This window comes from Bactrocera dorsalis, chromosome 1 (assembly GCF_023373825.1).
Source record: "Bactrocera dorsalis isolate Fly_Bdor chromosome 1, ASM2337382v1, whole genome shotgun sequence".
NCBI lineage: Eukaryota > Metazoa > Arthropoda > Insecta > Diptera > Tephritidae > Bactrocera > Bactrocera dorsalis.
In genome coordinates this window covers 71189238-71202562 of record NC_064303.1, presented here as the reverse complement: position 1 = coordinate 71202562, position 13325 = coordinate 71189238, and the positions used below count along the sequence as shown (strand labels likewise).

The window sequence follows — 13325 nt, the reverse complement described above, 5'->3', positions numbered from 1 at the left end:
CGACTCTTCACGGCCTTCGTCTACACCCTCAGCTACGGCTGCTATATTCTCTCCATTGCGCGCTTGATATCGCCATTCGGTAAATATAATCCAATAAGGAATACTGGGTTTCAAGATGGATGACGTTAACCATAAGCGAGGCGCTCGAAACATATTCTTTATAGATCGTGAATTTTCGTAATAAAATGTGACAACAATACCGTTGAGAGCGAAGCGAATGAAAGAAAACAAGGACAAGTAATAAACACGTGTGAACTGTTCAGTGGTCAATTACTCAATAAACGGAATGAAATTTCGCTTGCAGAAACGTTGAGGAAAAGCCTTTGAGGATCACATTCTGTCTTCTAAAAGTGTTTACAAGTCGTATAACAAGTTTAAAGCCGGTCGTGAGAGTGTTGAAAAAAATGTGGTGTCAAATCGGCCAAAAACATCGATTGATAAACATCACGTCAAACAAGTCAAAGAAAGGGTGCTTGAATATCGTCGATTAACTATTAGAGATATTGCTGATAGTTTGGGCATATCATTCGGATCGGTGCAGACGATTTTTAAAGAAGAATTGAGCTGGAGAAGAGTCAAATCTCAAAAGGAAATTATTATCTGTGAAACAATGGTTTCTGACTATCAAAACATAATAAACTACATCATAACTGAAGATGAGACTTGGACCTCTGCTTATGATCCTGAAACAACCGATCAATCAAGCGAATATCGTGCTAAAGGCGAGATTAAACCGAAAAAAAAAAAACACGTCAAAGTAGCTCAAAAATCAAGGGCATGTTGACAGTTTTCTTCGATTCGATTAATTGTCTCGCACTCACCTTTCGGAAACTTGTATATAAAAAAAAGGGCAACACACAATTCCGCCAAAAGAACTCACAAATGTATTTTATTAAAACTTTTTTTGGATTTTACAATTAACTTTCAAAATTCTCCAACGGTATTTCGCTGAATTTTATGTATAACCGAAATATGAAATTTACTCGAATTATAAAAGTTGAGGTTGGCGCAATATTAAAAGTTAGCACTCGGGGTTAATCGCACGGCTGGTCGTTAGCGGATCGCAAAAAGAAGTGAAGATGAACTTGTTTCTCCGCCCCTTTTGGTTGAGGTGAAAAATGTAGTGATAATGTCGTTATGTGTGATGTGGATTGTAGGTGGTGTAAAGATGAGTGTGGTGAAAGAAGCTAGTGACGTATGTATATTTTAATGCGGGATTATTGTTGTGGTTAGGTGTTCGGTGTTGGTTATGTGTTGTGTGGGGCAGGAGACTGAAGCTCATTTAGCCATCCCGGCCCCCCTAGGCGAATATTTCAGCGTAGAAGTCGTTGCAACTGCTGGAGCGTGGCTACAACGTTGCTTAGGCCTGAGGTGCGGCGCGGACGGGGCGTTTGTTGCTGGCGTCGTGTCGACGTCCCATTCTGTTGCCGCTGGATACGGGTGGATGATGTGGTTGGCTGTCGGCGCGATCGTTCCTTCCGGCTTATTGGCTGTTGTCGTACTGCACCACGATGACGGCTACCAGATTGTTGACCGATGTCGGGTCTGGTGGTTCGGTGCAGCATGGTGTGGTGAGGCCACATACATATCTGGCACACGTTTCCCGAGGTGCACTCCTGGGTAGTGTGGGTAGGTGCCAGACAATTGAGGCAGTGGCCGTGTGCCTGGACGACGCGCAGCCTTTGCTGTGGTGGCAAACCTTTAAAAATGGCGCAGTGCATCAACCGGTGCGGTCGACGGCATATTGGGCACCTGATGCGCTGCGGCTCTGCTGCTGATATGGGCGTTGACGGCAGTGCTCTGTTTCCCGGAGGACTCGTTGATGTGGTGGTTCGGGGAGCTGCGACTGGGCCAGCCGCAACTGGGGCTGCCGTAACTGGAGCTGCCACTTGGCGTGGCACGTGGATAGTCGAGCGAATGGCTGGCTTCGGAGCGAGTGGCATGTCTGCATCCATGTTTATTTGTATGGAAGAGTGTTATTTTAATTGTAAATTTGTTGCATGAAGTGGATATAGGTATGGCTGCCACGTTGTGGCAGAAGTGGAGCGTCAAGTTGATTGACCATTATATTGTTTTGTTTGTTATTTTAAAATATTTATTATAACGGGTTTATTCGAGGGTTTTTTCGTTTACGTTTCGATGTTATCGGCTGTCGGTAAAAAGCATAGTTTCACGAGCGGTCTTGTTAACTTCCCGGATTGAGTACGGAGATCGACTATGCGAATATGACCGTCGGAGCCTTGGTAAAGCTTCTCTATGCGGCCGAGCCGCCATTCGGTAGGGGGGAGACACTCGTCCTGAATCAGGACACAATCTCCAATCTTTGGCGCATTTTCTGTATTTTTCCATCGGTACCTCTTGTGGCGCCTTGATATAGTCTTCTTTCCATCGGCGACTGAAATTATGATGGAGAATTTTAATTCTTTCCCATCTATTTAGTAAGGATAGCGACTCCACTCGACGGCTCAGGTGTGGCCAGAATGGGTGCTCCTTTTAGAAAATGCCCTGGAGTTAGGGCTGTTAAATCGGAGGAATCTTGCGAGAGAACCGTGAGGGGCCGTGAGTTTAGAACGGCTTCGACTTTAGTTAATAAAGTAGTGAATTCTTCATAATTAAATTTGTAGCTGCCAGCTATCTTCTTGAAGTGAGATTTGAAGCTCTTTACAGCTGATTCCCACAAACCACCCATATGAGGAGCGCTTGGGGGTATAAATTGCCAATTGATACCTTGCGGGGCGTACTTTTGTACGTTGTCAGGTGATACTTGTTTAAAGAAATCCACGAACTGTTTATCTGTGGCTCGTTGAGCTCCAATGAATGTTTTGCCATTATCGCTCATGATTTTGGATGGGAAGCCACGTCGAGCGACGAAGCGAGCAAATGCCGCGAGAAAAGCCTCTGTCGTCAGATTAGTGCATAGCTCAAGGTGGACTGCCTTTGTCGTGAAACATACAAAGACAGCCACATAGCCCTTCATGAGAGTGGGAGATCTTAGCATGGACGCCTTTATTTGAAAAGGCCCAGCAAAATCGACACCTGTGGTGGTGAAGGGCAGAGGGAAATTGCAGCGTTCAGGTGGAAGTGCTGCCATAATCTGCGTTCGCATTTTTTGCTTATGCATAGTGCAGATCTTGCACATGAAAATGCATTTCTTGATTTGGGGCTTCAGACGTGGGATGTAATACTCTTGTCGTACCATATGTTGCATGAGGCGATGTTCGGCGTGTAGCATTAATATGTGGATGTATTTCAGGAATAATGTGGCAAATGGAGACTTCTCAGGTATGATTATGGGGTGGCGTTCGTTATATGTAAGGCTGGCATTAGCAAGCCGGCCGTTTGCACGAAGCAGACCTTTCGTGTCTATAAATGGGTTTAGTACTAAGAGTGAGCTCTTTTTGTCAATTGGCTTCGATTCTCTTAGCAACCCCAGGTCGCGGCTGAAGTAGCGCGCTTGGGTTGATGCGATAAGAGCGACCTTTGCTTTTTGTAAGTCTTGGTGCGTCAATGTACAGCATTGGGGGCAAGTTGCTCCCTTTACCTTAAGTTTGAGTCGCTCTGTGAATTTGAGAATATAGGCGACTACTCTGAGTGCTCGGGGGAACGATGAAAATCGTTCAAGGATGTCATTATCATCCAATATTGTGTGGTAGGTGTCGATTTTTCGACTTTCGGGGGCAATTATGTTGCGCCTTGGCGATTGTGGCCAGGAATCGGGAGATTCTGTTAACCACCGGGGGCCATTCCACCATAGGGTGGTGGTGGCGAGATGCAGGGTTTTGGACCCTCTTGTACCTAGATCAGCAGGATTGTCAGCACTGGCAACGTGTCGCCAAGTGGCTGATCCTACTAGGTCAAGTATTTGCGCCGTTCTATTAGAAATATAAGTCTTCCACGCGTGTGGTGGTTTTTCTAACCAGGCTAGCACTATTTCGGAATCAGACCATAGATATAATTTGTATTGTGCCATGTTTAAGTAGGTCTGCAACATGGAAACTAGCTTTGCTAGTAGCAGAGCGCCACAAAGTTCAAGTCGTGGTAGACTTATGGTTTTTAGAGGCGCAACTTTTGCTTTTGCCACTAGTAGGTGGCTTGTAGTTGCAATATCGCTTTGTGTGCGCACATATATAGTGGCACAATATGCCTTTTCAGAGGCGTCGCAGAAGCCATGTAGATCCACTTTGTATTCAGGGGAATAGTTTACCTACCGTGGAATTTGTATCAGCGAAATGTCGGTCAGATTATTAGCGAACTGGGACCATCTTTCTAAGCGAAGAGGTTTCACTAGTTCGTCCCAGTCGGTTCCGTCTAGCCATAATTCTTGAATCAGGATTTTCGCTTGTATCATAATTGGCGAAAGCCATCCTGTGGGGTCGAAAAGTTTTGCCACCGAGGAGAGAATTTGGCGTTTTGTATTGGCGGATAATGCGGATATGGACTCAGTCGTGTATGAAAACTGGTCCGATATCGCATTCCATTGGATGCCCAGTGTTTTTGTTGTACTTTCCTTTTCGAATATAAGGAAATTAGCATCCAACAAATTGTCGTTTGGTATGTTCTTCAAGATATTTGGGTGATTAGCTGTGATCTTTTTTAGGGGAAACCCTGCGGTGTTGAGGGCTTTTATCACTTGTGATAAGGACTCGTATGCTTGTGAGAGGCTGTGGCTTCCAGACAAGATATCGTCTACATACGTTTGCGTTTATAAGACTTTTGTTGCCAGAGGAAATTCTGACTTTGTGTCTTCTGCCAGTTCGTGGAGTGTACGGATGGCTAGATATGGGGCACAGTTTACGCCAAAGGTAACTGTTTTCAATTTAAAGTCGCGCGACTATTGGCAGATTTTCGGAAAACAATCCGTTGGAAATCTTGATCATCTTTATGAACATTTATTTGTCGATACATTTTTTCGACATCCCCATTGAATACGTATTTGTATATACGCCAGTTCAATATGAGGAGCATTAGATCTGGTTGGAGTGTGGGTCCCGTAAATAGAATGTCATTTAGGGAATTCCCCGAGCTAGTGGTTCTGGAGGCATTGAAGACAACTCTGACTTTTGTTGTTTTTTTTTGTCAGGCTTTACTACTGCATGATGTGGCAAGTAGAAAGAGTAATATTTGCCTCTTATGATTTTTTCACATGGGCTTACTTCCTCCATGTGGTCTAAATGGAGGTATTCTTCTAAGACCCCATCATAATCATGTTTGAGCTCACCTTTTCTAAGTAGATTTTTTTCCACACTTAAAAACTGCTGTATTGCAGAGGTGCGAGAGTGACCTAAGGCGAGTGTGTCTGGAAATTGTTGTTTTAGTGGTAGTCGTACGACATACCGACCATTATCTGATCGAGTAGTTGTGGCTTTGTAAAAGTCTTCACAATACTGATCTTCTGGTGTTGTAATTGAAATGGGGGGGAGTTCTTCTAACTCCCAAAACTTTCTCAATTGTGAATTGAGGTACTCATTTGAGATTTCCTCAACTTGAGTTGTCATTGCTGTGACTGGTTCCGCAACTAGTCCACTTAGGACCCATCCGAAAATGGTATTTTGCGCCAGTAGTGTTTTAGAAATTTTTTCAACACCTTCTAGTATAATTTGCGATATGAGATCGCTGCCTAATAGAAGGTCTATTTGAGCGGGGGTGTTGCAGTTAGGATCTGCTAGAGTCAGATGAGAAATCTTATCCCAATGCTTGCTACTTATTTGATAGCTTGGAAGCGTGTTTGTTAGTTGCGGTAAGACAATAGCATTTGCTTGAATGCGCTTATCCGCTTGGGGGGAAATTAGGGTAATGGGGCATATTTTGTTAGAGTTTTGTACTACTCTTCCGCCCATTCCCGTAATTTCATAGTTGGCATGTTTTGTTGGCAATTTTAATTTATTTTGGGCCTTAGACGCTATAAAGGATCGTTGGGACCCTTGGTCTATTAAGGCTCTTAGTTTGAACAGTTCTCCTCGATGTTCGATGGAGACAACTGCTGTGGGTAGTAGTACTCTACTATGATTATCGCTGTGTAGCGTTTGAGTTTTTAATGCCTTTGAGCAGCATGGTGTCTCTTCGCAAAATTCGGGATTTTGTGTTTCGGGAGTTGCGGTTGCAACTAAACCCGTGGCTCTTTTTGAGAAAGCGCTACTTTGAGGTGTGTTGGGAAAGTTATTTAAGTGCAGCATAGAATGGTGCCTTTTGTGGCAATATACGCAGTTGAATTTGCTTTCGCAATTATTGAGATAGTGTGAGTGGGACAAACAGTTTGTACAGAGTCTTTTCGATCTGACAACGTTGTTCCTTTCATTTATATTAAGTTTTTTAAACTTTTCGCAAGATTTTAGCTTGTGCCCTCCTTTACACAGTTCGCATGACGTTAATTTATTTTGTTCAGATGTGAACGATTGATTTTTAAAAAAGCTTCTGTTTAAACTGTTGTTGTTACTAGCTCTAATGAAACTTCGATTTAGGTCGTGTTGAACGTTTTTGGTTCTGACCGTCTTTTTATCTACCCTTTCCGCAATTTCGTATTGGGTAGTTAAGAAATCTTTCATCTGTTGCCACGTTGGGCATTTTCTTCGTGATGAGAGCGATTGCTCCCACAGAAGCAAAGATTTTTCCGGTAATGCCGCGGAGCATATGTTTACCAGTATGGGGTCCCAATTGTCTGTGGGAATATTCTGTGTCGATAGAACCGACAAACAATTTGAAACAGTGGATTGAAGTTTTATAAACTCCTCACTTGTTTCTTTCTGAATTTTTGGTAAGTTCATTAATATGGTGACTTGTTGGTCGACCAATATTCTTTCATTCTCGTATCGTTCTTTTAGAGCTTCCCAAGCCAAATTGAAATTGTAGTCATTTAATGCGAACTGTTTGACTATTACGCCTGCTTGACCTTTGGTTTTGTATCTGAGGTGATACAATTTTTGCGCTTGAGATAATTTAGGATGGTTTATGTACACGGCCGTAAACATGTCCCGGAAGGACGGCCATTGTTCATAACCTCCGTGAAATGTTTCTGTATCGCATGCTGGCACTTTAAGGTGAATGCCTGAACTCGCCTCTTGGCTTTGAATTTGTGGCAGCTTTACTCTCGGTTGTGGAGTAGGTGCAATTGCTTTAATTAATTTCAACTGATCGGAGATCATGGCTTTTGTCTCTTCATATTGGTCAAGGCAATTTTCATATTTGGCCTAAGCCGAGGATTTGAAATTTTCGGGTAGATCTGAGTCGTCAGTTTCTACTATCGCGTCATATGCAGATTGGAGACGTGTCCAGAAATTGTCAATATTTTGATTTTTGATTTCTAGTATAAATTCAGATGTATGTATATAAAAAACCCGAAAACTCTTCTACGCAAATAAGAGTTTTTATTTCCGAATTTACGATTTTTTGTATTAAAATATGCGTATGTCGTGTTACGCAGTTTTTTAGAAATGTTGAGGCAATAATATGATAAATTATTGTATAGTTTATATGTGTATATATATATATATATGTATGTGTATATATACTTTGTTTTCGGACTATTCGAACGCCCTCGTATGATAAAATTGATATATTGTATAATATGTAAGTATATATATATATATGTATGTATATATGTATATATATACTATTTTTTTTTTTTTTGGTTTTGGTTGCGGACTTTTTCGTATGCCCTCGTATAAATTTTAATATATTGTATAATACATATATGTATTTGTGTATATATATGTGTATATATGTGGTGGCAACCACATTACCAAAATGCAGCCCTCACGAATTTCCTTTATTACTGACGTTTCCACTGTCCTTCGTGTCAGCGCCCGCTTTGTCTGTAATGCATACAGAAGATATCCTTCTTCTTTCTTTTGCGCTTGCTAAGCACACACGTGTTTCAACGACTCGCGAAACTTAACCAATTCCTATAACCAAGTTGAGAAACGAAATAAATAAAAGTTTTAAATTAACCACTCGACATAAAAAGTTTTATTTAAGTTTTGCAATTAAGTAATCGCTTCATATATTTATATATGTATATATATATATATATATATTTTTTTTGTTGTTGTTTGAGGACTTATTCGTATGCCCTCGTATTCACTTTCGTAGTTACAGGCGTCAATACTCTTTGTATATGTGCCTGGCCTGTATGTATGCGCTATAATATAATAAAAAGTATGCAGCGAAGACAAAAGGAAATATTTGCCAATGTAAGTATATGTATATATTTGTTGTTGTACCGGACCGCTTATATATTAGTAAATATCGATAAATGCCTGATAATTATTGCAAATATTCAAATTTGATTATTTTATATTTAATACTCCCCTATGGTGCATATGTATATATTCAAGTATATTTACTTGTATATAATGATCGTATTGTTTTTGCGGTCTCTTGTTATTGCGCGACACGAATCAAAAGAGAGTTCACCATGCACAAGTGTTCACCTCTTTTTACAAATATGTTATTAAAATTTTTAACTTCGTATAATACTCGTATAATAGGGAGTCGTTTTTAGTTAATATGTATGTATGTATGTTCGAATTGATTATTACTTTTCTTTCTCTTCTTGTCTTTTTATTGGCCTTTTGCTTATTTATTTTTGATATACTGCTTGCTGTTTTGAGGAACAGAAGGAGTATTGCGGAAAATCTTGCAAGTGAATACTTGAAATTAAATTGTTGTTTGATTAGTTTCTTACGTGTGTTCGTAACACAGGGGTAAGCAAATAGGCAAATAAAAGTTTTTTTTTTGTTACTGTTTTATATATATAGATGATATATATAATTAAAATTTGCGCCGTTTGTGCCGTTCAAACGGATTATCTTAAATATAAATCCGTTTGTTATCATACATATGTACATACATATAATAAATATAAATGAAAACGATACACTTACTTTATCACGCCTCAAGGGGTTTTGGGGGAAAGTAAGATTTTGGAGCAGCGCTATGCCCTGTATGCTCCGGTTCTCCCGCGCCTGTGCGCCGGTTTTTCTGTCCTGTTGTCCCGCCGCTGTGTGTTCCGGTTTTCCTGGTGTGTGTTGTTATTTTGTTGAATTAATGTTTTTTGGCCGATCGCGCCCGAATTATGTATTCTGTTAGATTTTTATAACGCGGCGCGCTCGTTTGATTTTATTTGTTACTTTTTATGTAATTTGTTTAAAAACTTAATTTTTTTATATATTCATATATATATGTGCGAGTACATGTTATTGTTTTAAAAATGGACTTAGTTTCTGTATGTGTATATGTTAATATTTCTTTTTATCTTCTTTTTGTCACAGCACTCCGTTTTACTTCACTTTAATTTAGTTTTATTCTTTTTATTTAGCTTTTTATATGTTTTAGTGTCACTGCACTTTTTATGTTTTAAAATTTTTAATTTGGGTTTTCCCTTTTTTTTTTTTTTGTTTTATTTTTAAATTTGATTTTTTTTTTTTTTCCTATAGTGCCATTCTGTTGGCTCGAAGGACCATGTTCTTTTCGTTTAATTGCCTCGCACTCACCTTTCGGAAACTTGTATATAAAAAAAAGGCAACACACAATTCCGCCAAAAGAACTCACAAATATATTTTATTAAAACGTTTTTTTTGGATTTTACAATTAACTTTCAGAATTCTTCAACGGTATTTCGCTGAATTTTAGGTATAACCGAAATATGAAATGTACTCGAATTATAAAAGTTGGGGTTGGCGCAATATTAAAAGTTAGCACTCGGGGTTAATCGCACGGCTGGTCGTAAGCGGATCGCAAAAAGAAGTGAAGACGAACTTGTTTCTCCGCCCCTTTTGCTCCCTTTTGGTTGAGGTGAAAAATGTAGTGATAATGTCGTTATGTGTGATGTGGATTGTAGGTGGTGTAGAGATGAGTGTGGTGAAAGAAGCGTGCTAGTGACGTATGTATATTTTAATGCGGGATTATTGTTGTGGTTAGGTGTTCGGTGTTGGTTATGTTTTGTGTGGGGCAGGAGACTGAAGCTCATTTAGCCAATCGTGGTGTGGTGCATTATTAAATCCTTCCTCCGGGTCAAACTTTCAACAAGGAATATTATTTGAGCGTTATGCGCTATTTAGGCGAAGCTATTCCCCTCAAGATGTGGGCCGAAAACTCTTGGTTTTTGGGGGCCTGATTTGGCCCCGTGTGACTTCTGGCTTTTCAGCAAACTCAAAAGGCCACTCCGAGGACATCGTTTTGACTCAATTAAGGATATAAAAGCTGAATCGAAGAAGGCTCTGACTGCCAACACGAAGGAGGATTTTGCCAAGTGCTATGACGACTGGAAAATTCGTTGGCATAAGTGTATTGCAGAGGGAGGAAATTACTCTGAAGCAGATGAAATGGATTTGCAAGAATAAATAAAGATTTTAAAAATATCAGTAGTAACAGTAACAGTAGTATGTTGTTACTAATTTTCATTTAAACAATATGTAGTTTAGAAAAAATAGACGTCCCATTACTTTGCTATACGTACTTTTTTCCGATTGGTGCGCCGGTAAAATGTAGAGCTGAACATATGATAACAAACAAAGAAAGCTTGGGCGTGGCTGGTTTATACACATATGAGAGTTCATGGGAAGATAATTGGAAATAAACTGTTTCGCTCATAGTGGCATTGAATGAGCGTTACCATATAATCTTAATATTTTCTTCACATTTTAAAATAAAATACTTGCAAACTAAGATAATAGAATTTGTAGCATATTATTTATGTAAAACACAATATATTTTAAAATCGGCAAACTTCACTTCCTCCGAATTAAATATTTCGACAGACATTTTACGCTATAAACTCTTCTCCTGCTGAATTTATTGAAAAATAGTAATAGTATTATAGCCAAGTTTTAAAACGGTCGCTTTCTTATGGCGAATAAACGTGGTAACAGTGACTATCACTTAATCCGTAAACTTAACATCGCCGTTGGTCTCTTGTTAGGTAGCATTGGTATTACCGAAATGCTCTTTTATGAATTTTACACAGTATTGTTATTGGCGGTAACTAATTCACACTTTTCAACGCACCTAACCAATTTTCTCCAATCATTTTACTGCTATCTTTCATTACATATTTTCGATAAAACGTCAACTATAAGCACTGAATCCACGTATTCAGTACCTAGGGGCTTGAACAATTTTGGTTCGGTTCAAGTAATTTTTAATCACAAGCTTTGAGGTGCGCCCTCAAAGCAACTCTTCGTGCGAAGTTTTATTCCGACATATGTATTAATTGATTCTTGATTTATGCACTGTAATAGTATTGACAGACGGCAGCGTTAATCCGGATTAACTGCATTGATCGGGATTAAATCAGGAGTAAGTGAAGATAACTCCGTTGCTAACTGCCATTTAATCCTCCAAGTTTTAGAGAGTAAGCTGCATTTTCTTTGGCAACATTCTTAAAAATAGCCAATTTTTTCTATTGTGAATGAAAAACAAGCAACACTGACAGCCGTTTTTCAAATTTTCAATAATAAAACAAGAAGTTTTATGTTGCGTTGTGTTATGTTATGATGTAGTTTTAAAAATATCATGTTCATATGTTTTTGCAATAAAAAATGGTTTTATAAAAATTGGTCGGCCAACCATCGCAACGTTTTTCTTCTATCCATTTTCATTGAAAATATTATAAAAATGGCAATCGGCTGTTTACGAGAGTTTCATACTCGCATAGCTGCCGTCTGTCACCTACAAATTTTGATCTGATTAATGCTGCTGTCTGTCTGATTTAATCCATTTTTACACTGTAACATATACCAGCAGAATGTCTCATACAATATCGGTCGGGCGGGACCCGAGATATGAGATTTCACCTTAAAGTGAGCGGTGGCACCCCCATTCGTCAATTTTGCTCACGGCTTCTTTAAAACCCTGTCATACGATTTCGTGGGTAAATTTAATGTTTATTACGTATTTAGTTATGGATTTTTCACTCTTTTTGTGGTGTTTAACAGTACCATTATATGGGGGAGAGTCAGTAGCAGTGCTTGTAATATTTGCGGTAGGCGAATTTGGTTGTTGTAGCTTTAGTGGTTAAGAAGATATGTATATTAAACTTAAAAGAGGCGAGGCCATGCCCACCATTTTGAAATCTTTTGCTCCTGCTGCTGCCATCCCTTGATCCAAACCAGGGTTTTATATCATAATTAGTTAATATGCTTTATACGTTTTTGGTTCATGACATGGTGGGCGTGGTAGTGGTCCGATTACGCCAAATTAATGTTTGCAATGATAGCGAAGATACCGCAATGGTTTATGGCAAAATACAAATAAGATAAGTTGAATAGATACATCACGAAACCTTGAAAAGGCGCATGATTGGTATAACTCAAACTAGGCCATTCCATAAGCTGTTTTTGATTAAATTATAAACAGTGGCGAACTTCAATTCTTTGAATCTCTATTGCAAAATTTTAACCAATTATTCGGCTATGTCTGTTGTCTTAACGATTAAGTCAAATATATATTTGATAAAAAATGTGTCTTGAATATACATACATATATGTATAATTTTAATTACAATTAACTTTCTCCATTTCAGAAAAAAACATCTAATAAGGTTTGGAAACTGCACCACGAACTTTATAATCGATGAGCAAGCCTGCACACTGCAACAAAATCAATTGGGTTCAATACTCTAATGAAGATTTCTTGTTTGTTTAAACACTTCTTGGATTATATTTTTCTGGTTATAAATAAAACAAAAATTCGAACATTATTTTCTTTTATTCACAATATTTATTAGATTTTATTTAACCATTTTTATTTTAATTTTTAGGTGTTATTTCCACTGCAATTTGTTGTCGCCTAAAGGAGCACGTGAAAACCACTGGTTGTACCCAGGAAAATCGAAAAAAATAATTTTGCTGAATCTGCTTAGGTTGTATGGGATGTTGTATTATGAGTATATGTTTTGATTTCGGTTGGTGGGTAGTATTTGCGGTTTGTCATCATATCTTACATGAACGTCTCAGCCTCTTAGAAGGTAGACTGGCTCCTATTGAAAAGCAGTGAAACAGAGAATGATGTTGCCTATGCGAGTTCTGATACCTCCGCGTTTATTTTCTTGCCTTTTGTGTTATCGGCTCTCCGTTGCTTGAAAGAACAAACAGTTTAACAAGCGGTCAGGTTTACTTTCGTAGATTTACTATTCCCTTGAGACTGTCGGATTCCCAATAAACTTGTTAGATAAATTCAGTTGGTCAGTCTCCGACTATCACTCATCGTGAACAGTTGCGTTTCTAACACAGTGCGTTTGTTTTCAATTCTGTTTATCACCGCTATTCGTATTAGAACACGTGCATTAGCTGTTTACTTATCTAAGCCGCGCTTAAAAAGTCAGTGACACA

General features: G+C 38.9%; 1 protein-coding gene across 8 annotated transcripts in view; it reads left to right on the top strand.

The window, feature by feature from the left end:
• LOC105222100 (electroneutral sodium bicarbonate exchanger 1) overlaps positions 1-12694 on the top strand; it is a 762556-nt gene extending 749862 nt beyond the window's left edge. For all 8 annotated transcript variants that reach the window (XM_049462397.1, XM_049462395.1, XM_049462403.1 and 5 more), the window contains one exon: positions 12518-12694. In XM_049462397.1, the coding sequence (XP_049318354.1) occupies positions 12518-12617 (100 nt within the window). In that variant the 3' untranslated portion in view covers positions 12618-12694. The remainder of the gene's footprint in view (positions 1-12517) is intronic.
• The last annotated feature ends 631 nt before the right edge of the window (positions 12695-13325 follow it).